At 41.8% G+C, this 22,268-nt stretch overlaps 1 protein-coding gene across 1 annotated transcript; it reads left to right on the top strand.

Moving 5' to 3' along the window:
• Window positions 1-2,168: 2,168 nt before the first annotated feature.
• LOC110537741 (sodium- and chloride-dependent GABA transporter 2-like) lies at window positions 2,169-20,248 on the top strand. Its single transcript, XM_021624098.2, has 14 exons — window positions 2,169-2,566; window positions 2,880-3,014; window positions 3,402-3,542; window positions 4,389-4,476; window positions 4,611-4,743; window positions 6,387-6,521; window positions 8,635-8,738; window positions 9,199-9,323; window positions 14,931-15,043; window positions 15,297-15,434; window positions 17,257-17,359; window positions 17,499-17,599; window positions 18,686-18,856; window positions 19,324-20,248. Exons 1-14 carry the CDS (start codon window positions 2,371-2,373, stop codon window positions 19,477-19,479), a joined length of 1,839 nt encoding a protein of 612 aa, XP_021479773.2. The 5' UTR covers window positions 2,169-2,370; the 3' UTR covers window positions 19,480-20,248.
• The last annotated feature ends 2,020 nt before the right edge of the window (window positions 20,249-22,268 follow it).

The raw sequence follows: 22,268 nt of genomic DNA, 5'->3' as shown, positions 1-22,268 counted from the left end.
CTCGCTACCATGACATACCTCGGTGTTGTACTTGAACTGCTGGGCTCTCTAATGACAGCACTACCAGGTTCTGAGTGTTTCGTAGTCTGCCCCAGACTAAGTGCTCCTGCGTAAGCTCTAGCGTCCCAGTCCCTTAAAGTCCCGTAGTTCCAACTTTGTCAGATACTTTACTGTCTGTCCATCTCTCCACATTAGCCATCATGCTGATTAGCTAGCTCTCTTCACCACTGATACTCTCAGGAGTGAAAACCATATTGCACTGGGATCCACTTGTCTTCAGCTAATGAAGTAAGTGCTTTTAGGAGATTACTGCCTAAAACAAGTTCATCTCTCTGGCCCTAAACCACCAGTGTAGGCACGGCGACACTACAGCCGTACGCCTCCGTCTCCAGCTCACATCCTCCTGAAGGACTCGTCTTCGACCCACCACAACCAACCAAAACCACCTCTGTGGGACTCAATGAAGGGCTTTTCAACACTCCTCCATGCAACAGCTCAGGTAAGACACTAGAGCTCAGGGTACAGGCCATCAACCCACTGTCAATCATAGCTCATACTTCCCACTTTGCCTCCTATTAACACATTAGTATAGAATAAATCATCATAGGGAAGTCTCTGTGCGTTCTGCATTATGCTGCTCTTCTCCATCTTAATTTCATCATAAACACTGTTATATACAGACTCCAAATCAACATATCTCACTGACGTGGACTCCACAAATGGCCCAACACTTGCCCCCCCCCCCCCCCCCCAATTGGTAATGAATATTACCAATTGAATGACATCTCTTGCAGGATAAATCAATGTTAGAGTTTACATAGCTGGCCATAAATGGATGCCATATGCTGCATTTGCTATAGGCCTACTGTTTACGTTTTTGTTGGTGACACTTTGATATCTTGATAATTTGCAGCTGTTTAAGTCTATCAAAAAGTGTGTGAGTTTAAGCATGTGTCCATTAGGCATATGTTTAAAACATTTAATCAGCATAAATTAGATTGAGCAATAAAACAACCAAGCATGCAAGTAATCCAACACTTTGACACTCGAGTTTCTGCTTTCACCTGCCCATTGGAGGGTACAGGAAATACTCGGGGTACAGGCAGGGTGTGACAGAGTACAGGAAAGATACAGAGTAGGGAGCAATGATTTCTGGCTACAAGGATGGACCCTGGAACATCACTTCCAACTGCGGATGAAGGGCATCATGGCAAAGTCCCAGCACTGGAATGTAAGAATTTGGTACCCTTTAAATCACATACTTAGATGTAGTGTAATTGACTGTTGGTTGATATGGACCATTTTAACATTGTTTTTCATGTAATTGCCTCTAGTTTGACATGTATACTTTGTGCTTTGGGTCATTTGAAAGCTGGCTGTTTGTTAGATTGCTCAGTTGGTTGAAGGCATAGTGCTGCATGACAGCATCGATTAAATTCCTGCATGGGCTTCCTTGTCTTCCCGTGACAGATGATCAAACCCGAACGAATACTTGGATAGGATTTTACAAAAGGGACTACATATTATAATGATAATAATAATAATAAAAATAATAATAATAAATATATGTATTTATATAAAACAATAACTATTTATTTACAACAAAAAACTGTAGTGGTGTAACAATGTTAAATTATGTACTGTTTAATATGTTGTTATATGTAAGTGCATTAATGTGGTTGGACCCCAGGAAGAGTAGCTGCTGCCTTGTCATCAGCTAATGGGGATCCCTAATACATATGAATACAAATACGGTGATTCTCTCAGAATTCTCTCAGAATACACATAAAATACACATACACATGTGTATTTGGAGTGTATAGCCAATATTGGGGACTGTGACATCGTTTCCCAGAAACAGAAACGGACATTCAATCTCGGTTCTTACTCTTTACCACATCCACAAAGTCAAAATTGTCCATATTGTATAAATGCATGAAAACAAAAAGTGTGGTTAAAATCACATTTTATGAAGATAAATTGTAGAAATAGGTGGGCTTTATGACTCGCCCTATCTCTTCTCCCCTCTCTTTTCACTCGCACACATGTTTACGAAACCACACATCTTTCTCTCACTTTTTTAATATCCCCCCCTCTCTCTCTCTCTCACACACACACACACACAAACACATAAGAAACCACACTCCCTCAGCCCCCTCTCTCGCCACTGCTCTTTCGATCTGCCAGTTTCATTCATATGAGGAATTTTCCTCTAATTCCACCCTTGACCCTATTTAGGACAGGATTGGTGGGTTTGGTTTACACACATATCCTGTCTATATAGCCTTCCGACAGTGCCAACGTCAGCTACAACTTCTCAAATCCAAGGAAAACTTTACTTACGCATCCTAAAAAGTATCGGGTACCACCATGAACTACAACGAGAAGAAAGACCCCAAACTGCAAATGATGCCCAGCACAGCCAATGGCCAAGCAAAACTAAAGGAGCTGGAAGCGCGGGGAAACTGGGAGAGTAAAGCAGAGTATATTTTAACGGTGATGGGAGCTATAATTGGACCTGGAAACGTGTGGAGATTCCCTTACTTGTGTTACAAAAACGGAGGGGGTGAGTGAAAACAGTTGTCACCAGTTACCACAGCCACAAATTCATAACCCCACCTATTTCTACAATTTATCTTCTTAAAATCTAATGTTAAACCTAACCTAAGACCAAAAAGCACATTTTAGTTTCATGAGTTTTTATGGGAGCCCTAGCCAATTTTGACTTTGTGGCTGGGGTAACTAGTGGAAACCAGCAAAACTCTGATGTTGTCCAAACGTCGGTCATTGGATCGCATTAGAGCAATGCATTTGATACACTGTGCGTAATTGTGACATTTGCGCATATCTTGATTGACCTGATTTTTTGTGTCTGGCAGGTGTGTTCTTCATTCCATATGTTTTGTTCTTGGTGACGTGCGGGATCCCGCTATTCTTCCTGGAGACTTCTCTGGGACAATACACCAGCCAGGGAGGAATAACATGTTGGAGGAAGATATGTCCACTATTTGAGGGTAAACCTTTTTATGTTGGCGCATGGGGAAACATCAAATACTTATTTTCTAGTTATCCTAACTATTCTTATTTTCTAGTTATCCTAACTATTCTGTCATTTATCCACAAAGGCCCATCGGTGCTCAAGAAAATGCCTAACGTATGCACAGGTTTCCCAAGTCAGGACCCCAATGAATGACGTACAACTTATTATATGCATTGTATGAACAGTAGAAAGTGTAGCACACGAACTACAGTGTTGGTTTTGGACAAGTTAAACCCTACATTTAATCTACTTGTACGTTTTATTAAATATATGTACCGCTACAACCATTTTGGGACAACTAAGATTTTCACAATCTGTATTAAAATGGTGCGGAGTGCTAAAACATGTTATTTTCCCACAGGTATGGGCTACGCCTGTAACCTTGTCATCTCATTCAGTGCCACCTCCTACATTGTGATCTTGGCATGGGCCTTTTTCTATCTCTTCTCCTCCTTCAGTGCAGAGCTACCCTGGGCAAGCTGCGGAAACTGGTGGAACACTGGTAAGAGACTCAAAGACTCAATCATGGACACTCTTACTGACAGTTGTGGCTGCTTTGCGTGATGTATTGTTGTCTCTATCTTCTTGCCCTTTGTGCTGTTGTCTGTGCCCAATAACGTTTGTTCTGCTACCATGTTGTGCTGCTACCATGTTGTATTGCTACCATGCTGTTGTCATGTTGTGTTGCTACCATGCTGTTGTCATGTGTTGCTGCCATGCTATGTTGTTGTCTTATAGGTCTCTCTTTATGTAGTGTTGTGTTGTCTCTCATGTCGTGATGTGTTTTTTGTCCTATATTTTTATTTCATTAATTTTTCTTTTCATTCCCAGCCCCCATCCCCACAGGAGGCATTTTGCCTTTTGGTAGGCCGACATTGTACATAAGAATTTGTTCTTAACTGACTTGCCTAGTTAAATAAAGGTGAAATAAAAATAAATAAAATAAAACAAGGCATGGGGAGGGGTCAAAGAGTTTGAGTTACCAGCGTACAACATTCATTAACAACAGAGAGGGGCCATAACTGGCAGTTAACCAAAGTGAATTAGGTGGACCATTCCTTTGTGATTATTACATTTGTTTATTAAAGTTTAAACTGTTGTACCCTGTTATTGTATTACACCATTTAAAAAAAAAATGTGTTATCTCATTACCATTAACTATTGCCAAAACGAGGATGGTTTAGTACCAGGCCTTAAAGTTTGTGAACTACATTTTTTTTTACCAAACTATATCTTGTAATACTATACCATGATATGGGGAGGTACACTGTAAGGAGGGTCAATCAAAAAGTTGAATTGTCAATTTCCAATGTGTGTTACATGTACCAAATCAACTTGTCTGCCCTAGACTCATGCATGGACGACAGCAAGCAGAATCGCAGCACCAACCTGACATCAAGACAGAATACCACACTACCAGTCATGGAGTTTTGGGAGTAAGCAGCCCCCCTTACTTTATGCATGTGACGTGTTGCGCAGGATTCCCTCACCTTCTCTCTCTCTCTCTCTCTCTCTCTCTCTCTCTCTCTCTCTCTCTCTCTCTCTCTCTCTCTCTCTCTCTCTCTCACAGACGCAGGGTGCTGAACATTTCCGGGGGGATCGAGGAGATGGGCAACATCAGATGGGAGCTGGCGCTGTGTCTCCTTCTCACCTGGGTCATCTGTTACTTCTGTGTCTGGAAGGGAATTAAGTCCACAGGCAAGGTGAAAATCAATTAATACTAACTGACCTCTATGAACATACCCACGTTATTTCCACAGTGGCATTGTGTGTGATATCCAGTATCACACTATTGTAACTACTACATCTACTGGTTAGAATGTTGTATGGTTATTTTTTATCTACGTTTTATCTACGTATTTTGTATGATGCAACTGATGTCCTTGAGTCCCCTGCTTGTACCTTCCCAGCAAACATGACCCAATTAGCCCCATGTGGGTATTATTTGGGCACGGGCTAGCCCACGCCAAGCCCACACCAACCCAATATGGGCTAGCCCACACCAACCGATACTGATTAGCCCACACCAATCCCACATCAGCCCAACATGGACCCTGTTCTTTTTATGAATGGCTCTGCCCTGGTGTGAGTGGTCAGCTCCACAATGACTGCCAAACACAAATGAAGGCATGGTGTTAGCATTAAAAGCACCAACCCTTAGTGTAGCAATCAATAAAAACATACGCCCTGATACACCGTTGTCTCTGCCGCCTTAGCCATATTGTCAATCTATCGTCAATGCGTTTACTCCTATTGATAGAGTTAATCTCACGATCTCGACAAAACAACTTTTGTTAAGCCGGGATCATGAGAAAATTATCTTGTGATCTCGATAAAACAGCTTTAATGTCGTGATCATGAAATAAATAATCTCGACATGACAAGGGATTTTGCATTTTGTAAATAAGGCATTTCTGTTTTAATTTTTTTTTAAACATTTGCAAATATGTCTAAAATCCTGTTTATGCTTTGTTATTATGGGGTATTGTGTGTAGATTAATACATTTGATCCATTTTAGAATAAGGCTGTAATGTAACAAAAAATTGAAAAAGTCAAGGGGTCTGAATACTTTCGGAATGCACTGTATGTCCTCTCTGGACTTCTGTATGGGAATAAAATACTAAAATACTTAATACAAAGCCCAGCTAGAAGAGGGGCTCATTGGAAGATTTGGGGGCATGGTTTGCAAGTAATTATTTTTGTGCAACCGTAACAGAGTGTGTTGTTCCAGTTTGTGTTCTGTTGTGTGAAGCCCAATTTTTTTGTGCATGTGACATATGAGAAACGAAACAGTTTATTTTGTAAAACATATATGTATGATGTTAACAACTTGTTTGTCTTTCGGAGTTCAATGTATCTCGTTCCCTAAAAAATACCTTCAAGAATTGAAAAGTATGCCATTCATGCATTGAACTAAATTGTAATAAATAAACACATTCCTTTTAAATAGCAAAGGCGCATCGGCACAATGTGGGCAGCCTAAAAGGCCAATATGTTTGCTGGGTTTTAACTCACCCTTTAAGTCACTGAGAAAACCATATCACCTCAACGTTAAAGATCCTGAGATTTGTTGTTGAGCCTTTTTTTCTTCTGGAAAATGTATTCTGTGAGCTATACAGTACATTTTGTACTGATTTCTTGGCACAGCATTGTACATATCCGTAAGTTTATCTATATTAGTGCACATTATAACTTGTTGTCTTACTCAATGACTTCACTCTGACTGCATATAGTCTCCACCAATTCAATATGACCATAACTCCTTCTACAAACTGACAGGGTTGTGTAGATTACAATTATTATTACAATTATTATTACAATTATTTCTGTTATCTCTCCTGTCAGGCTGCTTACTTTACGGCCACATTCCCATATGCCATGCTCCTGGTCCTGCTGGTCCGCGGTGTCACTCTGCCTGGAGCCATAGACGGCATCATCTTTTACATTTACCCTGACATCTCCCGCCTCACAGACCCACAGGTAGACCAACAGTACATGGCTTGACACACACGCACACAGAAACACACACACCATCATTATAATCATCATCATCACCGGCGATCACTCGGGTCGAGTATGATTGTTCTTCTGGTGGATCCTGCTTGTGGGTCTTCAGATGGCTGAATATGCCAATCCGGGAGCCGCACATTTTGGTGCTGTGTGGGCAAGGTTGAGTAGTGGTGGTGGATGGTGGTTGGGCCTTCTTGATGGAAATGTTCGTCTTTCGAAGTTGCCGCTTGTCATAAGCTGCACTGCGAAGATCTTCATAAGTGCTTCACCCTCATGGAGAGTTTTCCTCCATTGTCGACCTGTCTTTTTACAGTGTGCTCTCAACTGGAATATGTCTTGATGTTTTGATGTTATCCTCGTACCGCTTATTTTGTCCGCCCGGGGAACTCTTCCCTTAGTTTAGTTGTGAGTACAGCACCTGTTTCTGGAGGCAGGAGTTGGGCATCCTAACAAAATGGTCAGTCCATCTGAGCTGGTTTTGGGTGGTGGTGATGCTCTTCATGTTCGGGCCACCTCCAGGAAACTGATGTTTGTGCGCTTGTCTTGAGAATGCTCCACTGGCACAGCTTAGATGGTGGCGTATTAAGTGTTGTGTCAGTGTTGTTTCCTGGTAGTTGCTGGTTGAAAATACAACACATACTACACAGGACCTTCTGATGCCTGTTTGAATGGGCATCAGTTTCGGTTTGCATGGTGATGGTTAACAGACCAATAACAAAGAGGGTTCCATACGTCTATGCAAATAACATATCGTATTAAGTTCCCCCTTTTGTAAGGTCTTTACAGTGGTTGCTTCTTGCATTTGCCACGCAGTGAAAAGTCATGTCCATGGTGACTTTGTTGGGTGAAAGCCACACTGACATTCTGGGAGAATTTCTTCTGACAGGGAAAGGAGTCAGTTGCCCAGTATGCGGGAAAGTGTTTTTCTGGTGGTGGACATGAGGGAGATGCCTCCCTCATGTCCACCAAAAAATTGTGATGATTAGGGTGTCCCTGAGTTCTGCAGGGATTTCCTCCTTGTCCTTGATCTTAAAGAGCAAGGCATGTACTGTATGTGATCTAGGAGATCTGGCACGCCTTCCTTTAGGATTTCCACTGGAATCCTATCAGGACCAGTGGCCTTGTTGTCCCTCATCTTCCTGATGGCATCTTGCAACTCCTGCAGGCTGGGTAGTTATCCTATGTCCTCCTTTGTGCTTCACTCTCAACTGCCCTCTCAACCGTTGTCTTTCTGTTGAGGAGCTCTTTGAAGTAGTCTTTCCAATGGGATTGGATGGATTCGTCATCCTTTAGCAACTTTGGCCCACCTTTGGAGCGGATTGGGTTTAGGCCGCGGTAACTGTTAAGTTCATGTTTTAAGTATCCCAATATTTCTATTTACGGGGCTATCACTCAGTCAAGAGTGCGCATGCACAGGAAGTCTAGTCGTTGATGGACTTAGCCTCGAGTGTAATGGCGACCTTTGATGGTGTTCATACGGTGTAGTAAACTTTGTTAAACTGGAACCTTGTCGTTGTGTCATTTCGAGTTAACAGTAACTGGGTCCACATACCACCTTCATGGAGTCGAAAAAGCCTCCGGAATCTCCCGAGTCTGCTAGTTGCTGGATCTCCAGTGCCTTTCCTGTCCATTTGTTCTTTAGTTCCCTTACCCGGTGTTCTTTAGTTCCTTCTTCCCCCTGGCGTGAGTTTCTCTTCTGGTTAAGCAGTTGATGTCGTTGTGCCAGGCGCAGGATGTTCTCCGCTTGGTGTTAATGAGCTGTTCAATTTCTGAGTCCTTCTTCATCATTAGGGTGTTCTTACAGGTGTTGAGGATGGTGGACTTGATCATGCTCCACTGTGTTTCAGTAACCTCATATTCTTTGGGCAGTTTTGCACTGAGAACAGACTGGAGGTGTTGCCGTTTGGTGGCGTCACCCAGACTTTCGATGTCAAGCCTTTGCCGGCTCAGCGCGCGCGCACACACACACACACACACACACACACACACAAACAAACAAACAAACAAACAAACAAACAAACAAGAATCATAATATCTCCATGAATTGAATGTTATGTGTAATATGCTATTCATCCCATCTAAGGTGTGGATGGATGCAGGCACACAGATTTTCTTCTCCTATGCTATCAGCTTGGGCTTTCTCACATCCCTGGGCAGCTACAGCAGTTACAACAACGACTGCTACAAGTGAGTCACTGGCGTAGGGATGTATAGAGGACACACATGCCACAAACCTCACTTTTTTAGTATGGGCAGCACCATTGAAGTATTTCAGCATTTTAAAGTAGTCAACCGGGTGGGACTTCCTATGTGGGATCACAGGTCAGTAGGAGGGATCAGCCAATGATTTATACTCCTGAGCAAACATTCCTGCACTACAGGTGGCAGTAAATCACCAACCTTAAAGCTGCCCATGCTCTCACAGAAGCAATACATACAAAGATAAGGAGTGTGCCCTCTTTCCAACTCTATGGTCTCCGGAGTGTCAGTGAAACCCACCCCCAGTCTGACTGCTTGACACTGACTAAAAATAAATACTGCAGATTTATAGGATTAAGAGACTTTGGGAATCACTCGCAAGTTATAAAGTATTTCCAGGCCAAAGATAGATCACTATTTCCCATGTAATTTTTTTTTTTCCCCCCAGGGACTGTTTTTACCTGTGTCTTCTAAACAGTGGCACCAGCATCGTGTCAGGCTTCGCAATCTTCTCTGTTTTGGGCTTCATGACCTATGAACAGGGGGTGTCCATTGAAGAGGTGGCTGAGTCAGGTAAACGTTGATACTGTAACAGACAAGAGAGATGGATTTTACCATTAGAATGTTTGACATTATTCCATAGAAGATCATAATGCCGTAAAAGCCAAAGGTCACAGATGGTTCACACCAAATTCATCCACAATGACTGTGAAAACTTCTTATAGTAAGTAATCTTCTTTAAATATTTTTTTTATATTTGGTTTCTATATGTGACCGACCACCTCGATTTGGTCTTATGTAGCAACATTTGAAATGGTTGGAAACTCAGAGTTACAAAATGGCATATCATACACAACAGTTGAGGAACAATGGGAAAGTAATTCTGCTTTGAAAGTAGATTGATTTGTAACCCCACTTTTGAGAAAATGTCTCTTGAATATTTTGGGACACCTACTGGAGAGCTCTTATTTGTCTACACCTATTCAGCATCGTTCACACCCTCTTAAGCCTTAGCCCCACCCATCTCTTTAAGGATTCACATGTCAGGCCATGTGCTAAACAGAGTGAGTAAAGTAGTGTAGTAAACAACCAAAGATTTCAAGACTAAAAGTGGTGAAAGAGCCTACAATAAGGAAAAACTCCAGGTAAAAATGCACTTTATCTAGTCCTTGGCCTATATCCTAATCTGACTTTGGTGCAGGTCATGTTGTTCTTCACATTACCGTTTCTAGTAAACACACACTATATCAAATAAAATCAACGTTTATTTGTCACATGCACAGGATACAGAAGGTATAAACGGTACAGTGAAATTGTTACTTGCATATATGCATTGTGGCAATATCAAAAATAGAGAGTGTCCAGATAAAAATATTGTTTAAATATTTTATCATCGTTAGATGATGCTTGATGTGTCATAAATAATTGCTATAGGCACCCCCCAGCCACATCTAGCTAACTGGATGGGACACTTTTGTCTAGACACATACACATGTTCATGAAATACAATAGATGGCCGTAATCAACCCCAGACACACCTGGCTAACTTGATGGGTCATGTAGCTAGCTCGCTAACTAGCGAAAGAATAAACCATAATCCCAACCCATACTACTAGATATACTGATTGTCATAGATAACCACCATGCATGAAATGCTGTGGTATGAATCTGTAAGTAGCTAAAGCTAACCAACTAGGTCCAATGTTAGCTAGCTAGCTAACATTAGGCTATAACTAGCAATGCCAATGGATTTCTGAGATACAAATAAAATGACTACACAGATCATACACGTAACTTTAGCTAGCGAGCCAGCGAGCTATGTTCGCTAGTTAGTGAACAGTATGCTTTAACTTGCAATTAGAGTGACTTTCTGGCAAAATTAGGCTCGTAATTAAATCATTTTATTTGTATTTACAGATGGCATTCAGGTTTGTTATTAAGGCACATGAAAGTTCACATGTTCCAAAAGGTAGTTCTGCCAAAAAACGCATTTTGATAAATAATAAAAAATAATTATGTTCAAATGCCTCTCCTGTGAAGTAGTGACGTGTGACATATGCCTAGCTTCCTGAAACGGGTCACATGTGTGTGTAATGGTTTTCCTCCTCTTCTGAGGAGGAGTAGGAAGGATCGGACCAATATGCAGCGTGGTACGTGTCCATGTTAATATTTATTTAAACTGAACACAAAAACAAAATAACAAGAGAAGGAACGAAAACGAAACAGTTCTGTCTGGCAGACAACTACCCACAAATCATAGTGGGAAATCAGGCTGCCTAAGTATGGTTCTCAATCAGAGACAACCATAAACAGCTGCCTCTGATTGGGAACCATACCAGGCCAAACACAGAAATACAAAAACATAGAACAACACATAGAATGCCCACCCCAACTCACGCCCTGACCAAACTAAAATAGAGACATAAAAAAGGAACTGAGGTCAGGACGTGACATTTTGTCTGTTTACTGAGCCATTTGTGTAACAAATTGGACATACAGTATATAATTTCTGAGGATAATACATCCGCAATACAGTTAACAAAAACATGTGTCCATTTGTGTGTGCCCATTAGAGTTAAATATTTTCCGTAATTTTACAAATGTTCCATCCCGAGAATAAATCACTTTTCTCCAAGGTATTTCCCCCGAAAACCGGAAGTGTAATTCAAAAGCATTATAAAGCATATGCAGTGCCTTCTGAAAAAATTCAGACACCTTGACTTTTTCCACATTTTGTATTGTTACAGCCTTTTTCTAAAATGGATTCAGACCCTTTGCTATGAGACTCGAAATTGAGCTAAGGTGCATCCTGCTTCCATTGATCATCCTTGAGATGTTTCCACAACTTCATTGGAGTCCTCCTGTGGTAAATTCAATTTACTGGATATGATTTAGAAAGGCACACGCCTGTCTATATAGGGTCTCTTAGTTGACAGTGCATGTCAGAGCAAAAACTAAGCCATGACGTCAAAGGAATTGTCCGTAGAGCTCCGAGACAGGATTGTGTCGAGGCAGAGGTCTGGAGAAGGGTACCAAAACGTTTCTGCATCCATTGAAGGTCCCCAAGAACACAGTGGCCTCCATCATTCTTAAATGGAAGAAGTTTGGAACCACCAAGACTCTTCCAAGAGCTGGACGCCCATCCAAACTGAGCAATCGGGGGAGAAGTGCCTTGGTCAGGTAGGTGACCAAGAACCCAATCGTCACTTTGACAGAGCTCTAGAATTCCTCCGTGGAGATGGGAGAACCTTCCAGAAGGACAACCATCTCTCTAGCTACCAACCAGGCCTTTATGGTAGAGTGGCCAGACAGAAGCCACTCCTCAGTAAATGGCACATGACAGCCCCCTTTTAGTTTGCCAAAAGGCACCTAAAGACTCTCAGACCATGAGAAACAAGATTCTCTGGTCTGATGAAACCAAGATTGAACTCTTTGGCCTGAATGCCAAGTACCACGTCTGGAGGAAACCTGGCACCATCCCTACGATGAATCATGGTGGTGGCAGCATCATGCTGGGGGGATGTTTTTCAGCGGCAGGGACTGGGAGCCTAGTCAGGATTCAGGCAAAGATGGAGCAAAGTACAGAGAGATCCTTAATGAAAACCTGCTCCAGAGTGCTCAGGACCTCAGACGAAGATTCACCTTCCAGCATGACAACGATACTAAGCACACAGCCAAGACAATGCAGGAGTGGCTTTGGGACAAGTCTCTGAATGTCCTTGAGTGGCCCAGCCAGAGCCCGGACTTGAACCCGATCAAACATCTCTGGAGAGACCTGAAAATAGCTGTGCAGTGACGCTCCACATCCAACCTGACAGAGCTTGAGAGGAACCGCAGAGAAGAATGGGAGAAACTCCCTAAATACAGGTATGCCAAGCTTTTAGGGTCATACCCAATAACACTCAAGGCTGTAATCACTGCCAAATATGCCTCAAAGTAGAGAGTAAAGGGTCTGAATACATATGTAAATGAAACTCCAACAGGCTCGAGAGGTGAAGGTTGAGTCGTCCTCCGAAACATGACCCGCAAAACCACACTTCTTAACACCTGCCTGCTTAACCCAGACACCAAATGTGTCGGAGGAAACACTGTTCACCTGATGACCTAAGTAAGCCTGCAGGCACCCTGCCCGAAACAAGGAGTCTCTAGAACATGATGAACCAAGTAAACCCCTCCAGCCATACCCTCCCCTAACCCGGATGATGCTGGGCAAATTGTGCGCCGCCCTATGGGACTCCCGATCACGGCCGGTTGTGATACAGCCCGAGATCGAGCCAGGGTCTGTAGTGACGCCTCTAGCACTGCGATGCAGTGCCTTAGACCGCTGCACCATTCGGGAGCCCTTTGATTGGAGCTTTGATCAAACATTTTATCCTGATGCTACCTGAGCCTGATGAGCCATATATTAAATACATTTTATGAGCCCTACATTAAAGACATTTCATGAGCCCAAGCCCAAAAAAAGCCCAAATGATTGTGCCATTATCCAATACATACTGTATATGTTATATTGGCTAGTGCACATTAAGCCCAGAAAAAAAAAACATTAAAAAAAACATAAAAGCCCATAGATGGAGCTAGCTCTCTTGGTTAAAAACATTTAACAAGCTCCAGTTGGCTGATCATTTTTAGTGTGAACTGTATTACTGTACTGTGTTATACTGTATTATATGGACTGGAATTACACACCTCGTTTAAAACCATTAAAAATAAATTACAAGTATAGGCTAGCAAATGTGATTTTAATTTTGAACTATAATGGGGCCTATTTGTGTAATTGACTCATATACACCTTTCATAATATTTCCTCCAATGTTATTAGCCGACCTCCTTTTTCTCTCTCTAGTGTTGCTTCATGCCTTCCTTGCTTTCAACAGTTAAATGAAATATGTTTTGTTCTTATCTGCATAATTCTAGTGACATCCTTGAATAATATAGGACTAGGATGAGATGCAGAAGGTTTTCACTTCTCTTCACAAAGATTGAATGGTTATGGGTCTGAATAAACAACTGTTATTATAGCCTACCGCCATCGCGGGTTCCCTCTTCTTTCAAACTACCTGAGAGTTCTATTGGCTGCTGTATTTAACATTCAGCAAACAAGAGCTTGCGTCCCTCTTCGAATATTCAAGAAATGCAAAAAAAAAGAAAGAATGTCCAGCAAGCTATTCTAGTCTAGCTTTTCCTGCATGGGACTCCAAGAGCTAAGGAGCATTTTTTAAGGAGAGGCCAGCGGAGCACAGGTGCGTGCGTATTGTGCCAGAGACAGAGGCTATACATTAGAAGTTTATGTCACACCCTGGCCATAGAGAGGCTTTTATTCTCTATTTTTGTTAGGCCAGGGTGTGACTATGGTGGGCATTCTAGTTTCTTTATTTCTATGTTTTCTGTTTCTATGTTTTGGCAGGGTATGGTTCTCAATCAGGGACAGCTGTCTATCCTTGTCTCTGATTGGGAATCATACTTAGGCAGCCCTTTTTCCACCTTAGTTGTGGGTAGTTGACTTTGTTAGTAGCCTGTATAGCCCTAGTAAGCTTCACGTTAGTTTTTGTTGTTTCTTGTTGGCGACATTCATAATAAAGAGAAATGTATGCTCACCACGCTGCACCTTGGTCCAGTCATTTCCCTGATGACGTTCGTGACAGCTTATTATGCATTATATTACTGTATCATAGGCTACCTGTCAAAAGAATAAAAGTTACCATGATGAGATGATGCATTGTGAACTGCGTTCCACACTGAGATAGGCTGTCTGTACCCAACCTGAGCGTTGATGATTCATCATGCATTAAGCAGAGAGAAGGCCGTAGAGAAGCCAGATTTATATTTTAACAGTTCAATTTCACGTCATGCTGTTCATATAAATAATTATAATTTACCAGTTTCTCGCAGTTATTTTTCCCGGAAGAAGGAAATGGTTTTGGGTGGTAAATATCTGTAAATCTTGGCAACCGGGTTCCCGCCATTCATCCCTAGTGAGCATGCCTAATTTCATATGTACAGTATGTGTGTACGTTGCATGTACATGCTGGGCGAGACCAGCCACGGGTGAGGTCAGGTTTAGGCCATGTGTTCAGTCAGTGTGTGCAGTTATGTGTAGTCAGCGTGCACTGTAGTGACACAAATTGGACAGTGTGCAGTGATTGAGTGTACTCAGTCAGTGTTCCTATCTTTGTACAGGTCCTGGGCTGGCATTTATTGTGTACCCTCGAGCAGTAGCCATGATGCCCATGTCTCAGATCTGGTCTGCCTGTTTCTTCATCATGATCATCCTTCTGGGTCTGGATAGCCAGGTAAGTGTCCCTCTTTCTCCCATGCATACTGAAGCTTTTTGTCAATTGTCATTGTCAACTGTTTGTCAAACATGGCTTAACAGGTCTGGGCTTAAATTCCGTTTCAATTCAGGAATGAAGTCAACTCCAATTGTACTTTATTTCTATTTGTTTACATTTTAAGGAGAAAATATAAGTTTGTCTTTAATTGAAATGGAATTGACCATAAAGGACAAACTCAAACTATCCATCTAATCTCGCTCTCCTTCTCTAGTTTGTTGGTCTGGAGTGTTTGATGACATCTGTTGTGGATCTGTTCCCTACCTATCTGCGACGTGAGTTCAGGAGAGAGCTGCTGTTGCTGGCTATCTGCACAATATGCTTCATACTTGGGCTTGCCCTGGTCACAGAGGTAAGAGACCAATGCATCACCCATACTGTTAGTCTATGACTAGTGCCCGGTGTTTTACCAGGGGTCGTATTCATAAAGCGTCTCAGAGAAGGAGTGCTGATCTAGGGATCATAAACTGATCCAAGATACAGGCCCTTGACTGGTCATGTTCCTGAACATGCCCAAACTGTATTCATACACCCACACATGTTGTTTGTTGGTATATAAGGTTTGGGAGTAGTGACTATAAGTGTGTATAAGTACAATGCAGTCGCTAAGTATTCAAGTCCCTTGCCTTGTTCCACATTTTGTTATGTTACCTTATTCTAAAATGTATTACATTTATTTTTTCCCCTCATCAATCTACACACAATACCCCATAGTGACAAAGCAAAAACAGGTTTAGAAATGTTACATATTAATTCTAAATAAAAAAAAACTGAAATATCACATTTACATACAGTAAGTATTCAGACACTTTACTCAGTACTTTGTTGAAGCACCTTTGGCAGCGATTACAGCCTTGAGTCTTCTTGGGTATGACGCTACAAGCTTGGACACCTGTATTTGGGGAGTTTCTCACATTCTTCTCTGCAGATCCTCACAAGCTCTGTCAGGTTGGATGTGGAGCATTGCTGCACAGCTATTTTCAGTGCTTCAGAGATATTCAAAGTCCAGGCTCTGGCTTGGCCACTCAAGGACATTTGGAGACCTTTCCGGAAGCCACTCCTGCATTGTCTTGGCTTTGTGCTTAGGGTCGTTGTCCTGTTGGAAGGTGAACCTTCCCCCTAGTCTGAGGACCTGAGCGCTCTGGAGCAGGTTTACATCAAAGGAACTCTGTACTTTGCTCTGTTCATCTTTCCCTCGATCCTGACTAGGCTCCCACTCCTTGCCGCTGAAAAACTTCTCCACAGCATGATGCTGCCACCACCATGCTTGACCGTAGGGATGGTGCCAGGTTTCCTCCAGATGTGACGCTTGGCATTCAGGCCAAAGAGTTCAATCTTGGTTTCATCAGACCAGAGAATCTTGTTTCTCATGGTCTGAGAGTCCTTTACGTGCCTTTTGGCAAACTCCAAGCAGGCTGTCATGTGCCTTTTTACTGAGGAGTAGCTTCCGTCTAGCCACTCTACCATAAAGGCCTGATTGGTGGAGTGCTGCAGAGAAGGTTGTCCTTCTGGAAGGTTCTGGAACTGGAGCTCTGGAGCTCTCACCCAATTGCTCAGTTAGGCCGGGCGGGCAGCTCTAGAAAGTGTCTTGGTGGTTCCAAGCTTGTTCCATTTAAGAATGATGGAGGCCATTGTGTTCTTTGGGACTTTCAATACTCCAGAAGTGTGTTGGTACCCTTCCCAGATCTGTGCTTTGAAACAATCCTTTCTCGAAGCTCTACGGACAACCTTCGACCTCATGGCTTAGTTTTTGCACTGTCAACTGTGGGACCTTATATAGACAGGTGTGTGCCTTTCCAAATCATGTCCAATCAATTCAATTTACAACAGGTGGACTCCAATCAAGTTGTAGAAACATCTCAAGGATGATCAATGGAAACAGGATGCACCTGAGCTCAATTTCGAGTCTCATAGCAAAGGGTCTGAATCCTTATGTAAATAATATATTTTTGTTTTTATTTGAATAAATTAGCAAAAATGTCTAAAAACCTGTTTTCACTATCATTATGTGGTATTGTGTGTAGATTAATGAGGATTTTTCTTTATTTAATACATTTTAGAATAAAGCTGTAACGTAACAAAATGTGGAAATTAAAAAAAAAAAAACATTGGGTATGTTGAAGTGTTGTGTTTGGTGTGGGTAAAGTCATGACAAGGTTTTGTTTTTACTCCAGGGAGGAATGTACCTGCTTCAGCTGCTAGACCACCATGTGTGCAGTGGAACCACCCTGCTACTGCTGGCCATTTGTCAGTCTGTCTGCATCGCCTGGGTCTATGGTGAGTCGTACACTGCCTATAGGTCATAGCAACGTACTCACTTTAGAATAACGGCATCTGTCTGAAGGCAATAGGGAATTCAACCAATGGTGACATGGTGATTTGTGACTTTTTGTGACGTGCCCCCCTTGAACTATAGGTGCTGAACGTTTCTATGGTAACATCAGTGATATGATTGGCTACAGACCTCTGCCTTTGATGAAGTACTGCTGGCTCTACATCACTCCTACAGTGTGCACAGTAAGGATTCAGTAATCAAAAGGCTAATATTAGTACTATGCATGCAAGTATCACTTCTTATTTTTATAAGAAACATTAATGTGTTGGTAATTCCAAATTGTATGCCTTGTCAACTGTCGTTGAAATTCAACACCAGGGACAGCTGAAGTCAATATTAAATGAATAATTATGTATTGTCAGCAAGCTGGAGAGGTTCCAACAAACGTAGTGCACCATAGTACAGGTCGGTCAGGAGCTCTGTCGGGGCAGTCCCATTGGTTCTCCTATATACTGCTTACACAGACACGTTATATTAGCATGATTTACAATATCCTTGATTCATCTCTAATTCATCAAACATTTACTTGGATCCACTTCAATTTTGGACACTGTTCCACGTAATGGAAACAGATTATTGTTTTAGATGACATAACCTTCTTACTTAAATCACTGGTGCTACCCAAACTATAGAATTGAGTAATAATAATTTGAAATGGTTAAAAAGAATGTCTCTTATTCAATTATTCATACAGCACACAGCGCTGACACGCACACTTACCCCACCAGACATGCCGCCAGGGGTCTTTTCACAGTCTCCAGGTCCAGAACAAATTCAACGTACAGTATTATAGAGAGCCATGAGTGCATGAAACTCCCTTCAATCTTATATAGCGCAAGGGATCAGAAAACCTGGTTTCAAAAAACAGAGTAACACCTCGCAGCACAATGCCTCTCCCCCATGTGACCTACTTGTGTGTATGTACTGACATGCATGTGTAGCTGATAGATTCACACACACACACACACTACATGTTAATGTTTTTAAATGTATGTAAATTGTAAAGTCTTTTGTCTGTAATGTCTTTTTCGTTACGTGTCGGACCCCGGTAAGACTAGCTGTCTCCATTGGCGTCGGCTAATGGGGATCCCAATCAAAACACTGTCTCACTGTCTTGTCTCGCTTTCTGTACACCTCACTCTCTGTGTTTCTCTTTCTGCTTCTCTCTCTGACACGCACACGGTCTTGCCTCATGTCAGATCTCTATGTTGAGAGCGTGAGTGTTAATTTTGTTTTGTAATGAGTTACTTTTCTCTCCCAAACCATAGGCTACCTTCATCTTCTCCATAGTCAAGTACTCACCATTGAAGTTCAGCAACACATATGTTTATCCTGTCTGGGCTAACATCATTGGCTGGTTCATTGCCACTATCTCCCTCTCCTTCATCCCGCTATGGATGGTCTACAAAATGGCCAACAGCAATGGAACCCTGCGCCAGGTGAGCTCAAGTCAATACATTTCAACATCTTTAGACAGGCTTGTCTTGTCTAGTTTAGGTTAGACTAGTTTATAGTCCCATTCTTTCACATGCGCTCCTATTATGATCCTGCAAGATAATTTTCCTGCTGTGAGAAGCAGGGTCAAATTAAGATCCAAATCTGTAACAGAACAGAACTTAAACCAGTTGGATATGTCAGTAATAGTGATTCGTCAAGCTACACAAATATGACACAAACATATTGGGGCTGTCAATTAAATTCTTAACACATACATTGTTTCTTATCATGGAGTATAAATAATTGTAATCAACAACTTGAAACTTATGGAAACACAGAATACGTTGTCAGTTGGGTCTGCTATTTCAGATCCTCAATTTAAGTTGTTTTCTTTTCTCCCATCTGTATGAGCTATTTGTCACCCGTCTCATGTTCGACAATATCAGTTTACTGTCTTTATACTTCTCAGCGATTCTCTGTGCTCTGTCGGCCTGTAGACGACCTCCCCGTGAACCACACATGCAGAACAGATGGCCCTCTTCATCTGGCGACCTCTGACGTCGTGAGCTCCAACATGGAGCTGAAGCCTCTCTCCTTCACAGCGGGAGATAAGGACGCACTGTGAACTCTCAGAGAGATGTAAATCTTGAGTCCATTGGCGGTGCCAATGTATAATGTATTGCACATGCAAAAAAATACATGTTTGTTTGTGCTTAGTCTTTACATCGGCAGTGGCGCCATCCAGAAACAGCCACCCACTTGACCCACACATGCATTGTTGGATTTTAGTTTGACGTTTGTCTATACAGAGTGATGTGGAGAACACAGACTCAGAGTCATGTATAGCATCTCTGAATGCAGCCTTTACCTGCACTGCAATGCATCAATGGGACATTGTGCTCCTTTTGTAACCTGGTTCCAAATCTGTTAGTGCTCTTGTTAACTCCATTGCTGTCATTTTCATGCCAACAATTCCATTAGGCATGAGAGCAGAAACAGACTGGCACACAGGCAACCCATTTTGTGGAACAAATTAAGCAAGGCAACTATAGATGTGTGTGTGTGGTTTGAAAATCAGAATTGACCTCATATATATCTAGGTGGATTAGATTATATGAAAAAACATTATCTGGGTTTACTCAGCACATATGACATCGGAAAACTGAAATATCAGACTTTACAGTAGCACTTCCTCTTCATTTAGTTTTGACCTCTTCTATTTTCTCTTTGTTTATCTGTGTGCACACAAGTGTATGTCAATGCATGGGTGATTGCCTGTGCATGTGTAAATGTTTGTGTGTATGTGCTGCAGATTAAATGGATGCTAAAATTTAAATATTCTGTATGTACAGTGGGGCAAAAAGTATTTAGTCAGCCACCAATTGTGCATGTTCTCCCACTTAAAAAGATGAGAGAGGCCTGTAATTTTCATCATAGGTACACTTCAACTATGACAGACAAAATGAGAAAATAAATCCAGAAAATCACATTGTAGGATTTTTAATGAATTTATTTGCAAATTATGGTGGAAATTAGTATTTGGTCACCTACAAACAAGCAAGATTTCTGGCTCTCACAGACCTGTAACTTCTTCTTTAAAACCTCTTGATATTCCCCATCCCGGATCCGGGAGTGTAATCATCGCCTGACAATAATTAGCATAATGCAACGGACATAAATATCCCTAGAAAATATTAATATTCATGAAAATCACAAATGAAACATATTGAGACACAGCTTAGCCTTTTGTTAATCACCCTGTCATCTCAGATTTTCAAAATATGCTTTACAGCCAAAGCTAGACAAGCATTTGTGTAAGTTTATTGATAGCCTAGCATAGCATTATGCCTTGCTAGCAGCAGGCAACCTTGTCACAAATCAGAAAAGCAATCAAATTAAATTGTTTACCTTTGATGAACTTCGGATGTTTTCACTCACGAGACTCCCAGGTAGATAGCCAAAGTTCATTTTTTCCCAAAATATTATTTTTGTAGGTGAAATAGCTCCGTTTGTTCTGAAATTACAGTCACGAAAACGGCGAAAAATATTCCAAATTAGCTCCATAATATCAACAGAAACATGGCAAACGTTGTTTATAATCCATCCTCAAGGTGTTTTTCTAATATCTATTTAACAATATATCCGTTGGGACAATTCGTTTTTCATTAGGACCGATTGGAGTAATGGCTACCTCTGTATTTTAAGCGAGAATCTCTCTCGGAGCCACCATGTGACCACTTACGCAATGTGGCCGCCTACGGCTATTCTTCAACATATATGCGTAAAACTACAAGACAATGCTGTAGACACCTTGGGGATTATGTAGAAAGCGTAAGCTGGTTCATAGCATACTCACAGTTCAATAGGGACTCCTGGGGCACTTCCTGGTTTGGATTTTTCTCAGGCTTTCGCCTGCAACATCAGTTCTGTTATACTCACAGACAATATCTTTACAGTTTTGGAAATGTTAGTGTTTTCTATCCTAAGCTGTCAATTATATGCATATTCTAGCATCTTGTCCTGACAAAATATCCCGTTTAAAACGGGAACGTTTTTTTTTTCAAAAATGAAAATACTGCCCCCTAGTACCAAGAGGCTCCTCTGTCCTCCACTCGTTACCTGTATTAATGGCACCTGTTTGAACTTGTATAAAAGTATAAAAGACACCTGTCCACAACCTCAAACAGTCACACTCCAAACTCCACTATGGCCAAGACCAAAGAACTGTCAAAGGTCACCAGAAACAAAATTGTAGACCTGCACCAGGCTGGGAAGCCTGAATCTGCAATAGGTAAGCAGCTTGGTTTGAAGAAATCAACTGTGGGAGCAATTATTAGGAAATGGAAGACATACAAGACCAGTGATAATCTCCCTCGCCAGGGACTCAAATCCTGCAGTGCCAGACGTGTTCCCCTGCTTAAGCCAGTACATGTCCAGGCCCGTCTGAAGTTTGCTAGAGAGCATTTGGATGATCCAGAAGAAGATTGGGAGAATGTCATATGGTCAGATGAAACCAAAATATAACTTTTTGGTAAAAACTCAACTTGTCGTGTTTGGAGGAAAAAGAATGCTGAGTTGCATCCAAAGAACACCATACCTACTGTGAAGCATGGGGGTAGAAACATCATGCGTTGGGGCTGTTTTTCTGCAAAGGGACCAGGACGACTGATCCGTGTAAAGGAAAGAATGAATGGGGCCACGTATTGTGAGATTTTGAGTGAAAACCTCCTTCCATCAGCAAGGGCATTGAAGATGAAACGTGTCCAGATCTCAACCCCATATAAAATCTTTGGAGGGAGTTGAAAGTCTGTGTTGCCCAGAAACAGCCCCAAAACATCACTGCTCTAGAGGAGATCTACATGGAGGAATGGGCCAAAATACCAGCAACAGTGTGTGAAAACCTTGTGAAGACAG

This window comes from Oncorhynchus mykiss, chromosome 12, assembly GCF_013265735.2.
Source record: "Oncorhynchus mykiss isolate Arlee chromosome 12, USDA_OmykA_1.1, whole genome shotgun sequence".
NCBI classification, from domain to species: domain Eukaryota; kingdom Metazoa; phylum Chordata; class Actinopteri; order Salmoniformes; family Salmonidae; genus Oncorhynchus; species Oncorhynchus mykiss.
Note: the sequence above shows the minus strand (reverse complement) of the source record. Positions and strands in the feature narration are given on the sequence as shown.

Excerpts from the sequence above, each read along its gene's own strand:
- LOC110537741 (XM_021624098.2), top strand. The coding sequence starts at position 2,371 with ATGAACTACAACGAGAAGAAAGACCCCAAACTGCAAATGATGCCCAGC. Across the intron at positions 15,044-15,296 it reads TTCTGGGTCTGGATAGCCAG|TTTGTTGGTCTGGAGTGTTT; the intron begins GTAAGTGTCCCT and ends CTCCTTCTCTAG. Across the intron at positions 17,600-18,685 it reads TCACTCCTACAGTGTGCACA|GCTACCTTCATCTTCTCCAT; the intron begins GTAAGGATTCAG and ends CCCAAACCATAG.